At 36.7% G+C, this 14,125-nt stretch overlaps 1 protein-coding gene across 7 annotated transcripts in view; it reads right to left on the reverse strand.

Annotated features, from left to right (window-relative positions):
* Positions 1 to 8,885: 8,885 nt before the first annotated feature.
* KDM6A (lysine demethylase 6A) overlaps positions 8,886 to 14,125 on the reverse strand; it is a 208,524-nt gene continuing 203,284 nt past the window's right edge. For all 7 annotated transcript variants that reach the window (XM_081222345.1, XM_081222344.1, XM_081222350.1 and 4 more), the window contains 2 exons: positions 11,374 to 11,544; positions 8,886 to 10,231 (listed from right to left, as the gene is read on the reverse strand). In XM_081222345.1, coding sequence (XP_081078471.1) covers positions 10,202 to 10,231; positions 11,374 to 11,544 — 201 coding nt within the window. In that variant the 3' untranslated portion in view covers positions 8,886 to 10,201. The remainder of the gene's footprint in view (positions 10,232 to 11,373; positions 11,545 to 14,125) is intronic.

Below are 14,125 nucleotides of genomic sequence, written 5' to 3' on the forward strand. Positions count from 1 at the left end.
CTAAACTTTTGAAATCTAACAACAGCAAATGTCTGTAAGGATGCAGAGCAACGAGAGCTCTCACATATTGCTGGAGAAGTATAAACTGGTACAACCACTTCAGAAAAATGTCTAACAATTTCTCGCAAAGTTAAGTATATACATAACTTATGATCCAGCAGTGTTTCTTCTCGGAAAAAAAAATCAGAAGCAAAAATTGGAAACAACCTAATACAATTAGCAGGAGAATTGTTAAGAACATTGTATTCTATTCATACAATGAAATCATACTCAGCAATAAAAAAAGAAGGAACTACTGATAGATACACCCATCAACATAGATGAATTTCAAAAATGTAATGCTTAGTGAGAGAAGTCAAACACACAAAAAAGTACATTTTGCATGCTTTCATTTCTATGAAGTTTAAGAATAGAAAAATTAATATATGGGGACAGAAATCAGAAAAGTGGTTGCCTGGGAGAACGGCAAGGGAGGAGGTGATAGAATAGAAAAGGACTCAAGGGAACTTTTTAGGGCAATGGCAGTACTTGTTTTTTTTAACATCTTTATTGGAGTATAATTGCTTTACAGTGGTGTGTTAGTTTCTGCTTTATAACAAAGTGAATCAGCTATACATATACATATATCCCCATATCTCTTCCCTCTTGCGTCTCCCTCCCTCTCACCCTCCCTATCCCACTCCTCTAGGTGGTCACAAAGCACTGAGCTGATCTCCCTGTGCTATGCGGCTGCTTCCCACTAGCTATCTATTTTACATGTGGTAGTGTATATATGTCCATGTCACTCTCTCACTTTGTCCCAGTTTACCCTTCCTCCTCCCCATGTCCTCAAGTCCATTCTCTAGTAGGTCTGCGTCTTTATTCCCGTCTTGCCCCGTTCTTCATGACCCTTTTTTTTTTTTTTTAGATTCCATATATATGTGTTAGCATACGGTATTTGTTTTTCTCTTTCTGACTTACTTCACTCTGTAGGACAGACTCTAGGTCCATCCAACTCACTACAAATAACTCAATTTCGTTTCTTTTCATGGCTGAGTAATATTCCATTGTATATACGTGCCACATCTTTATCCATTCACTTGTCGATGGACACTTAGGTTGCTTCCATGTCCTGGCTACTGTAAATAGAGCTGCAATGAACACGGTGGTACATGACCCTTTTTGAATTATGGTTTTCTCAGGGTATATGCCCAGTAGTGGGATTGCTGCGTCGTATGGTAGTTCTATTTGTATTTTTTTAAGGAACCTCCATACTGTTCTCCATAGTGGCTGTATCAATTTACATTCCCACCAACAGTGCAAGAGGGTTCCCTTTTCTCCACACCCTCTCCAGCATTTATTGTTTGTAGATTTTTTGAATATGGCCATTCTGACCAGTGTGAGATGATATCTCATTGTAGTTTTGATTTGCATTTCTCTAATGATTAATGACGTTGACCATTCTTTCATGTGTTTGTTGGCAATCTGTGTATCTTCTTTGGAGAAATGTCTACTTAGGTCTTCTGCCCATTTTTGGATTGGGTTTTTTTGTGTTTTTTGTTTTTTGCAGTACGCGGGTCTCTCACTGTTGTGGCCTCTCCCGTTGTCAGTTGCTTCATTTGCAAATATTTTCTCCCATTCTGAGGGTTGTCTTTTTGTCTTGTTTATGGTTTCCTTTGCTGTGCAAAAGCTTTTAAGTTTCATTAGGTCCCATTTGTTTACTTTTGTTTTTATTTCCATTTCTCTAGGAGGTGGGTCAAAAAGGATTTTGCTGTGATGTATGTCATAGAGTGTTCTGCCTATGTTTTCCTCTAAGAGTTTGATAGTGTCTGGCCTTGCATTTAGATCTTTAATCCATTTTGAGTTAATTTTTGTATGGTGTTAGGGAGTGTTCTAATTTCATTCTTTTACATGTAGCTGTCCAGTTTTCCCAGCACCACTTACTGAAGAGGCTGTCTTTTCTCCATTGTATATTTGGCAATACATTCTTGATTGAGGTATGGTGTACACATTTGTCAAAACTCCTCAAACTGTACACTTAAGATCTGTTCAGCTTACTGTATGCAACCATATCTCAAAAGATAAAAAAGCAAGTTTAAAACACAGGCAAATAGTCTCTAAATATATGAAAAATCGGTCAACCTAAAATTAAAATTAAAGTTATCTTAAGATTCCATTTTCACCAATCATATTTGCAAAATTCCAAAAGGCTCCACAATACAGTCTGTTGGCAAGACTGTAGGAAAAATAACCATGTTCATATATTGCTGGGGTGAGTGCAACACAGTATAGCTATGAAGGGCATTATCAAGCAAAACTATATATGCACTTACCTTTTGGCCCAGCAATCAAATCTCTAGGACTCTACCCTGAAGATATAAACCTCCATAAACACAAAACAACATATGCATAAGTGCATTGAGACATTATTTGAAATATCAAAAGACTGAAAACACCCTCAAATGTCCATCATTTGGAGATAGTACATGCAAACAATAACGGAGTACCATGAATTGATAATAATTTTTAGGATATATTCAGTGAAAAAAAAAAAAAACCAAGGTGCCAGATATAGAGAACAAACTAGTGGTTAGTAGTGCGGGGAGGGCTGGGGAGCAGGGGGAGAGACAATATAGGGGTAGGGGATTTTTTTTTTTTTTTTTTTTTTTTTTGCGGTACGCAGGCGTCTCACTGTTGTGGCCGCTCCCGTTGTGGAGCACAGGCTCAGTGGCCATGGCTCACGGGCCTGGCCGCTGCGCGGCGTGGGATCTTCCCGGTCCGGGGCACGAATCAGTATCCCCTGCATTGGCAGGTGGACTCTCAACCACTGTGCCACCAGGAAAGCCCGGTAGGGGATTTTTTTTTTAAGGGTTATGGGATTATATGAAATCATGTGTGTGAAACTTTTGAAAATTGTAAAGCACTATAGAATTTTAAAATCTTTCATTCAATAAAAAAATTTTAATTGTTCAGTAGTATTCCTTTGTATGGCTAATCTACAACTTGTTTATTAATCTGCTGATGAACATTTGGGTTGTTTCCTTTCCTTTTTGCTATGACAAAGCTGCTATGAAAAAAGAAAAAAACACACCAAATAAACAAAAAAACCAAGATGCCAAATAATGTATACAACATGCTACATCTTGTGTAAAAAAGAAGGGAAATAAGACTATATAACAAATTTACTTACTTTTAGAAAGAGAAACACAGGAAATATGAGCTAATAAATTGAAAATGGTTACGTATCAGTGGTGGGTGGAGAAATCTGAAGGTGAAAGGGATGGGAGCAAGACTTCGCAGAAAGCACCTTTAAATATAGTTTTGCATTTTGAACCATGTAAATGTTATATACTTTGAAAATAAAGTTAAATCAAAAGAAAGGGTGGGGGTGAGGAGCTAGATGGATACTGAAGCAAGCCTAAAATTAAGGTTTCAGAGTGCTAGCATGGACTTCAGTGTTAACTAGCAAATTACCTAATGTTCACACACAGCTCTTCAGTGGGCTCTTATTCATGAAATTTTTGTGCAGACCTTATCTGGAGGAGCAGATGGAGATAATCTTACAAAGGAATTCTAATTCATGAACTGTGAGCCCATCTGATACAGAAAAATTTATGACAGGATAATTTGTAGGCTGATCAATATTTTAAAACTATCCAGGTTTTGTATACAGCAGTTGTATTTTCAAACCTTTGGTACTTAGTTTTTCTTAATTAAAATTTTTGATTTATCAATAACTCATATCGTTTTGAGCTTGTCCCCACCCCTCCCAAATGTTTTCAGTACTGTAACCCAGAAAATCTTGTCGATCGTAGATTTGGGTACTGATTTCCATTTATTTATTAGACATAGAATCCTTTCCATGTGCAGACATTTCAAAATTTGCATCTGAGTACATTTCATGAAAGATGACACTTAAATCACATTTATCAAGTTCTCTAAAGATAACATTCTCATCTAGTTTCACCCTGCCAAGTGTATTACTCTATCACAAAGTGGAGAGCTAAAGTTAATGCTTAGGTACAATTAACTATACATGCCTACAAAATCAGTGAATTTGCTTTCCCTTTTCTCCCCCTTACTCTCTTTAACAGATGTTGTATCTGGGCATTTGGAAGTAGGTGTAATTCAGAGTATTGCTTGGTGTTAATCATACCTTTAATCTATTTGAAGCCATCCTACACTTTCACACACATGATTATAATACCTTAAGACAGTCCCTATGTTCATGAGGAATCTTTCTGTTGTTCACATTAAGACATGTTTAATCACTTCGAAGTGATTACATGGCACTGAACTACATGGCACTGAAGTTTTAAAACCCTGAGAAAACTGTAATTCTACATCTTTTTCAGGTTGGTACACTTAAAATTCATACTTTGAATATGTTAAATCAGATTCCCACCTTAAACTAGATTGGTAAGTGGTAGTCAGACCAAGAGCTTAGAAAAATGCATATTAATCTTTACATTGAGAATATTACTCGCTTTCTTGTTAGTTTGTCGAAGTGCCATTATTTGGTTTTAGGATGGGTACAACTCAGTAGACATCACTAAGATTTAACAGGAATTTCCTTTTCCTTTCTCATTTCCACTTTAATTCATTGCTTGCATTTTCACCATCTTTTTCAACCACAATTGAGGGTCTTAATGCAACCTAAACCCATGCTTCCTTCCCATTCTAAGAGTGCAAAAATCTAGGAATATGATGTTAGGAGGAGGTAAATACTACTACTCCCCAAATGCTTTGTTTGTGATAGTTCTTTATTACCCTTTCACTGTCTGTAGGATCTGTAGCAGTGCTTTCATTCTTTTTTTTATTAGTTATCTATTTCATACATATTACTGTATATATGTCAACCCCATCTCCCAATCCACCCCCCCCCGCTTTCCCCCTTGGTGTCCATACGTTTGTCCTATACATCTATGTCTCTATTTCTGCCCTGCAAACCGGCTCATCTGTACCATTTTTCTAGGTTCCACATATATGCGTTAAAATACGATTATTTCTTTTTCTTTCTGACTTACTTCACTCTGTATGACACTCTCTAGATCCATCCACGTCTCTACAAATGACTGAATTTCGTTCCTTTTTATGGCTCAGTAATATACCACTGTATATATGTACCACATCTTTATCCATTCATCTGTCGATGGACACTTACGCTGCTTCCATGACCTGGCTATTGTAAATAGAGCTGCAATGAACATTGGGGTGCATGTGTCTTTTTGAATTATGGTTTTCTCAGAGTATATGCCCAGTAGTGGGATTGCTGGAACATATGGTAGTTCTATTTTTAGCTTTTTAAGGAACCTCCATACTGTTCTCCATAGTGGCTGTACCAATTTACATTCCCACCAACACTGCAAGAGGGTTCCCTTTTCTCCACACCCTCTCCAGCACCCAAATGCTTCTTCTTAACACAAACTTAACCACTATGACATACATCCCAGCTTGCCTAGGATAGCCCCATTTCTTGGCTGTTGTCCTGCCCAACTACTAATAGCATTGTCCCCTTTCGATCTCAAAGGGGTTTTGGTTTGGACTATAAAAATGTCAGCCTAATTATAGGCTATACATTTTAAGACGTTTTTCTCTTGTTAAAGAAATATTCAAAATGAAGTTTCTTTCAAACGTGACTACAGAGTAAGCACTCAGCAATTCCTATTTCTCTGCAGTAGGAGGTAGAATAGCACTTGCTCTGGAGTTGGATCAACATAGTTGGAATCTTACCTTCAATACGTAATAACCACAAACCTTGGGCAAGTTACATGATCCTCTCTTTGCCTCAATTTACGTATGTGTAAGATGAGGCTAAAACAGTACCTCAGAGGGCCATTGTGAGGACTAAAGAGAATATATTGAAAGTACTTAGCACTGTGCTTTGCAACAGTATTCAGTAAAGGGTAACTTTAGGCCATAACCATCCTCATTTCCCTGTTCAACTGAAAAGTATTTCTTCCTTTCAAAACCAAAATACCACATGGGTTGCTTCATGGTATATATACAAAAGTATTAATTACTGTGTAAAGCACTCAAGACAATGATACAAAATGTTTAAAATTGATGACTATCTGTTTGCTGTTTCACAAAGACCAATGTAATTGCATCCCTGGTGCTCTTGGAAGACCGAAGTGACTCCACCACCCGCTCAAATTCAGTACCTTTTCTCGTCCACTGCAATCCATCCGGTTGTTGCTCCACTGAAGGTGCTCTGGCAAACGTCACCAACTATCTTGTGCCAAACCCAAAGAAATCCATTTAATCCTCATCTTTGCAACATGGTATAGTTATTTTTGAAAAACTTTAGCTTGTCTAAGATCACCCTGGTTGGTTTCTTTTAGCTTTCTTCTCCTTTGCAATCTCCTCTCCCCTTACATGCTGACGTTCCTAAGTGGGTATTTGATCGACCTCTCCTCACCATACAGTTCCTGTATGATCTTACCTCCTCTGGCTCTAAGCACCACCTCGATGATGGACAGCCAGATACATGGTTCCGGTTCAGGCCTCTCCTGATTCCAACTACTTAGATGCGTTACAAGAAGTTCTACTCTGATTTCCCATTCTAGTTAGAAGGGCCCCCACCCACCGGTAGACATCTAATGGGTCCTGTGGACTTTACTTTTGTCTTCCAAATCTGCGCTATTTCCATCCTCACAACATCCAAAGTCCAAGTCCAAATCATCCCTTCCTTGAATTTCCGTGTTTTAGAAATGCCCCTCTGGCAGCAATGTGGAAGATACAGTGTGTTAAAGCAGGCACGAAGACTACTGCAAATTCAATGCTGTTCTTTTGCTTAATTCTGTGCATGGTTCCACATTAACTACAGGGTAAAGTGTAAACATCTCTCATGGCAGAGGAGGCTTTTCAACATCGGGGGCTTCCACTCTCCAGTACACTCCTCTAATCCCTTAGTCAAAGTTCCCAAATCCTTTTGTTCTAGGTGTGATACAAGCCCTGCTGAAATGCAAGCCCCAATCAATACCATTCACCTTTCTTGTTATCTCTTCTAGGTTCTGCTTGACATATTACATGAATCTCCCATATGAGATGCGTGTATGAAGAGTAAAAAGTTCACATCTTATTCAGATTCATTTTTTAGGAGATACTAAATAAATATATTGACTAAATGAAAATACACATGATAATTTAAAGATTTAAGTTCTGAGAAGCCGACACTTCATTTAATGTAATTTCATGATAATACGTGATCTTTTATTTCAGTTGCCTGTTACTAATAATTTGAAAGTCCCAACTGTCAAATTACTACTTTGGAAAAGTGACTTAGATTTTAGTTCAAAATACAGAAGCCAAAATTTAATTGATTTAACTTAAATGGGTTAAACAAGTTAAACTGCTATACTGATGGTGTAAGAGTTCCTGTTTAGCTGGTGACAACGAGAAAAGAATATGATTTAGTTCTCACTTTCTGGATCAACATCTTTTTAAAATATGTCGTATAATTAGTTTCTTTCTCTAAACATTGTGTGTGTGTGCAAATGATGCAAACTCATTTCATTATTAAGGCACCCAGATAGTGTGTGCTTAGCTGGATTTACCTATATAAGCAGTAAAAAGAAAAGAGAAAAAAAGCATGCTATTTCTTCTGCAACCTGAAAAATGTTAAGTTATTAAAGCAGTTAAATTGAAGAAAAGAAAGCAGTTTAGACTCTGTTCATCTAGTCATACGTCAGACTAATGTTGATAGGTTTGACTTGTCTCCTATCCTCTACCCGTTCAAACACTAAGTGAGCAAGTATTCCTCTGAACATTTAACTTCCAAATATTGTGTTAGTGAAACACCACTAAAATACTCTTAAACGTCAGACAACTTATGTTAATCTTGGCAATAAACCATCTTAATACAACCACAGAAAAAATGAGACACTGTGTTAGTAAGATAAACTAGGAATGGTTAAGGAACATTTAGGCATAGCTTTAGCATTCTTATAATCTTTGCTTCTGGATAGTTGACGTACTTTTTTTTTTAATTAAAGTATAGTTGATTTACAATGTTGTTTTAATTTCTTTGACTTGCAGTTTTTATTTGCAAAAATGTTTCGTCTTTTTTTTTTTTTTTTTTTTTTGCGATACGCGGGCCTCTCACTGTTGTGGCCTCTCCCGTTGCGGAGCACAGGCTCCGGATGCGCAGGCTCAGCAGCCATGGCTCACGGGCCCAGCTGCTCCACGGCATGTGGGATCTTCCCGGACCGGGTCACGAACCCGTGGTCCCCTGCATCGGCAGGCGGACTCTCAACCACTGCGCCACCAGGGAAGCCCGTCTTGAGTTCTTTTTTAAAAATCAGTGGTTAAACATCTTAAGCAGCACTTAGACAAGCACTCTTGCTTCTTAACTAAAATTTGTAATTATTTCCTTCTGAAATTTTAAGAGATGATTGCTGCTAGTAGATATTCAAATTCAATTATTTACCAAATTATTAACTAATTGGATAAAATATCTCGGTGCTTTAAAGCCTTCAAACTGTTTCTAGGAGGACAACATACTCCACAACTATCTGAAAAAGAGCACTTGTTAATGCAGTCAGCACAGCATTTCACCAGTTAGGATTATAACTTCTCTTTAGTTATATATAACTTCCTTTACAGCATTCTCTATGCATCTTCATTGGATATTCCTGGAAAAACCTTAGAGAGAACAGAATGATAAAATGAGAATATGTGCCAAATACAAGGTACCATTATTATAAAATGAAATACTATTGGTAATTAGAAGTGACGTGTTTATGCTAATATAGCTTACTATATTTTACTAGTGATGTGGAATTGGAAGACTCCCTCCCCTGCCCAAATCATGTCATGCAAGCAGGAAAGCATGAAATGTCAAAACTGCCTAACATTAAAAAATAAGTCTCTTAATTTATTTGCATTCTAAAATAGAGCCCTTCATCTGAATCTTTTTTTCCATATAAAACACTACTAAGTGATGTACAGGATTTGTCAAACCCATAGAACATTCCCTTTGAAATCTTAAGTTCAATCACTATTTGTTTTCTACTATTATACTACATTTTGGCAGCAACTGTTTATTGGTCTGTCATTGCAGTAATTGCAACTTAACAATAAACCAGTCTGACATTTTAGGTCTTGAAGATACATACCATATATATTTCTTTAAAAATAATCATACTTTTGTAAGCAATACTTTACAGTAGACACCTCAAAAATCTACCATAGATGTGAAACTTAAAACGAGAAAAATTTAAGCTCTAAATCTTTATACATATATATCCAGATTTCTATATATATTATATATACATACACAAGTATATATAAAATATATATAATCAGATTTGAAAAATGAACAAAAACTGGGCACTGTACATAAAGTCTTTTTAAAACTCAAACAATAGAAACCTCTTTAAACATTAAACAATTTTAATAAAAGTTTCTGTACAATGCTAAGCAGTTTTATTTACACATAGAAAATGTAATAGGAGTAGTGTTTGAAATTACAGAACTCCTTAAAATTTCAATGGCAGGTAAATCTGGAAAAAATAACAGCATTCCATTCACAAATATTTTCAAGCAATAAATATGTATTTATAAATAGTGTAAATTTACATCAAGATTAGAAACAAAAACCACAAATCTGAAGTTTATTCCTTAGTCTATGTGCAATCCATTATCTTTGTGACTTGGCTGTTAATTTTTGAAACATTTTATTTAGGAACCAAAAGTGTAATAACCGTCATGGTTTCAAAACAAGACAGAAAAACATAAAAGCAGTAAAAAAGTTCCTTACCTAACTTTTCACATTAAAAAAAAGTTGACCAAAGAAAGACTTAAAATTGCTAACTACCTTACAAAGAAATGACCAGCTAGGCTAGTATTTTTTTCCAAGGAAAATTCTGAAGGGGGAAAAGATAGATGAAAACCTATTCATCAGCCCAGAAATAGAGAAATATAAAAGAGGTTGTCTTCAAGTCAGTAGTCTGTATGATGTTGCCAGTTTTGTCAGATATATACAAAACATGGAAATTATTATTTTTTTTCTGAAGTACAGCTGATCAGCTTTGTGAGAGTCCTGGAGTAGGAGCAATGCTCTCCCCTGTCCAGTTGGTTGACACTCCGCACTTGGAAGGTTGCATAGACACAGTTTTCAGCCAGCAGCCTTACGAGATAGCTACAAAAACCAGTGGTGCAGAACTGGGTTAGTTCCTGAATAGCAGAAAAGTTCTCATTTAATGTCCATGGAACAATATCAAGATGAGGAGGATGGTAATGGAGGAGCCTGAAAATAAAAGTAAAGTATGTTACTTTGGTATACAAATTGTTAACAGTGTTCCCTAGCTCCAGGTTACAAACACAGCCTGCGTATGAAAGTAAAGGAAATAACAATTCTCAAGAAAGTTCCACGGCCTGCCACACTCTGTCAAGCACAACCCACCTCCCTTACTGTCTCCCACCTGGCCAATTTTCCTAAGAGTCTGAGACCATTACCCAACTCAGCACATCCACATTTTTCGGTACTTCTTCACCAATTAGTCAAAAACTCTTAGAATGTTATTAGGTTGACCATTTTTTGAGATTGCTTAAAAATATAAAGAAGGCTTGTGGAAAATAATATAACAAATCAATTCTGATTTCATTAGTGACTTGCTTCAAAAGCTAATTCAACTAGATAATAAATTTTGTTTAACATGTTCCAGATAATTTTCTTCTTCTTCAAGCAATCCTGAAGACCATTCAAGTGAAAATATCAGGAGCTAAATTTCAAAAGTTCAGTTTCTGATCACATATGTAAGAGAAAAAGTACGGAGGGAATTCAACAATTCTCTTCTATTCATAAAACTACTGATGTGCTAGAGTAAAATGCTTCCCCCTAAGCATCTGCTGTTTAAAATTAAAAACTGTGTGCAATTTATAAAGATACTTGAATTTCATAAGGTTATATAACACAGCAGGAAGTTAAGTTCCATCAAATATTCCCATAAAGTTAATACTTCTGGCAAGGACAAGATTTTAAATAAATACAATTAGCTCTAAAAGCAGAAGTATATTTAAAAGCATACATACTGATTCACATTGTGGGCACTAATAACCTATATACACAAACATTTTATCAACTGAGATCAAATGACATAAAGGATGTGACAGTGTTCTAAAGGCACACAAAGATTTTAAAATGTAATTACTGTGACATTATTTAGGGCTGCTCTCACCCAGGAAGAAAAGTGAAAATGAAATATGCTAATTTCATAGGAATAAATACCTGGAAGTGGAGGAGGGGGAGTGATATATTTCCTCATGCAATATCTGACAAACCGAAGGAAATTTTAAATATTTCATTACCTCCTCCTTATCAGGTGGCAGAACAAACACTGCTGCTTCCCTATCCAGCTAACTATGTACTCACATGTTGATTTCACTTACTAATGTAAATTGGTCATAGACTTGCATCAGGTCCTCCATTTTGTACTGTTCTAGCACCACAAAATTTTCCAGGTTTCCACTTGTTTTTCGTGCACAATCTTGGCAATGCACTATGTAGGTCTTTTGAGAATTGCTCTCATTAGTGACAAAAAGCAGATCAAAAACCTCCACCTATTTATACAAGAGAAAAAGCATTCAGTGGAGACAGCAGTATTTATTTATTGTACTACTTTAGTATAATCACAGAGTTCTACTTCACACGGAGTTGTGGACAGTGATCACTGGTTAAGAGTGGGTACTAAGAGTTAAGAGTGTTTAAGAATCTTTAATAGACCAGGTTTATTTTGCACCAGACCCAAAGACATGGGTGGTAATGTCTATTTAGGGGAGTGACCTTGGGGAATGACATACTCATTATAACCACTGGCAAAAGCCTAATTCAAAAGTTTGATAAAGGTCAGCCTATTTATTTGTTTTAAATTCAAAACATTAGTATACAATCAGATGAAAGTGATCATTATTTTCCTTTTACCTCTCAATGATAGTACTCATCACAGGGCACTGTATATGGATATTTGTCTTCCCCAGTAGACTGAGCTCCTCAAAGATGAAGACTATGTTTTACTTATCTTTGTAACTCCAGAGCGTATCATTTCACAGTGCTTAGTGTTTAGCCAAACCTCAAAACAAACTTGTTGAATGAATATAATCTGATTATTTTACAGATGAGGAAACTGACAGGTAAGTGACAGTAAGTGAGTGTTCAGCTATAAGCCTCATGTTAAGGAGTATGAGTACAATCAAAAAGTATATTCATGAGTGTAGCATGATTTTAGAAATAATACCTCTGTGTTAGAGAGACTGATGAGTTGCTAAGGCTCAAGCAGGATAAGGAATAACAGTACAGAATAAAAGTCATTCTCAAATACTGGAAAGCTTACACATTCATTTTTCTGAGGTATAACACACCTAACTAGAATCTATCTGGTCTCCCAAGGGCATACTTTAGCCAGGTTATACAGCATTAAAATAGCTGATAGATAGACTGAATCATCTCAAATAAAAGTCAACATCAGAATTACAGAATTTCAAGGTCTGGAGTGGATCATTAATATCCCTGGCTTTGGCATATCCTTGAATGTATTCAATGAAAGAAAATTCTCATGACTTCATGTCTCTTTGAAGTTATGTTAATTAAAATCCCAGAGTTACCCATGTTTTCCATTACTATCAATGAGCAACATGAACCTCATAATCTGAGCTACAACATTTGTGAACATCCTTCAACCTGTCCCTCACTTCTGCCATTTAATGAGTTGTCTGGTGAATTTTACCTTCAAAATATTTTTGTACTCCTCTCCTTCTTTAATATTCCCACTGCCAGGTTCTAGTCTAGCCTTAGGATAACAACTCTTAACACGGCTGCAAGAGCTTCTTATCTCCATCCTCTCCAATCACTTTTGTCTCTGAAATACTTACCCAACTTGGGTGCCTGCCCAAAAACTTTTGATGGCTCTATGACCTCCGAATAAATATCAAATTCCTTAAAATCATTCAAGATGCTCTGCAAACTTCCTACCAACTAGGTTTATATGTAGAATTTACATAGTCTGTGTTCCAGCCACATTGGACTATTTACCGTTTTCTGAAGAAGCCATTCCATTTCCCATGTTGTTCCTATATAGCTCATAACAACATTCATTCTACTTCCAACTGTCATCATTTTTTAGCCCACTAAAGTCATACTCATCCTTCAAGGATGGACTCAAATGCTAATACTTTGGTGAACTCTTAGGCCAATACTAGAAGGAAAACATTAGGTCATTTTCTCCCTTAGTGTTATCCTAACAGTAAGACCAAGACCAACTTTGCATTCACCACAGTCTCATATAACATTACAACTGTTTGTAATTTGTCTTCCCCAAGTAGGATGTAAGCTCCTTCAGAGCAGGTACCATATCTTTGTTTCTGCATCTCTTGCAAGCCTTGGCCACAGGAGAAGATTGACCAATGTCCTGTGAATTGTACCAGAGGACTGAACAATGATCTGCCTGGAGTTATACTGAACTATATCCAGTTTACTGGCATCTGTCTACATCTGGACTGTTCCCAGTCTAAAATCTCAAGACGAAACTTGACGCTTATCATCTGTATCGGTATCCATGGGGGATTGGTTCCAGGACCCTCCATGGATACCAAAATCCAAGGATGCTCCAGTCCCTTACAAAAAATGGTGTAGCAACTGCATATAACCTATGCACATCCTCCCCTATAGTTTAACTCATCTCTAGATTACCTATTAATACCTAAGACAATGGAAATAATTGCTGGTGCATGGCAAATTTAAGTTTTGCTTTTTGGAACTTTCTGGAATACTCCCCACTCCACCCCCTGAATATTTTCGATCTGCGGTTGGTTGAATCCACAGATAGGAACCCGTGGATAGAGAGAGGGTCAACTGTTACCTACCAGATAAATGACACTAGTAGATACTTTTAGAGTTAATTCACAGTTAGTGAAATGGCGTATCACCAGATTAAATTTTAATATAGTAGTTAAATAACAAGACTGAACACAATGTCAATTTCAGTAAAATGCATTACATAAAAGTACATTTTAAAAAATAACTAAAGAGGGCTTCCCTGGTAGCACAATGGTCAAGAATCCACCTGCCAGTGCAGGGGACACGGGTTTGAGCCCTGGTCTGGGAAGACCCCACATGCCACAGAGCAACTAAGCCCGTGAGCCACAA

This window comes from Mesoplodon bidens, assembly GCF_964165515.1.
Source record: "Mesoplodon bidens genome assembly, chromosome: X".
Lineage (NCBI taxonomy): Eukaryota > Metazoa > Chordata > Mammalia > Artiodactyla > Ziphiidae > Mesoplodon > Mesoplodon bidens.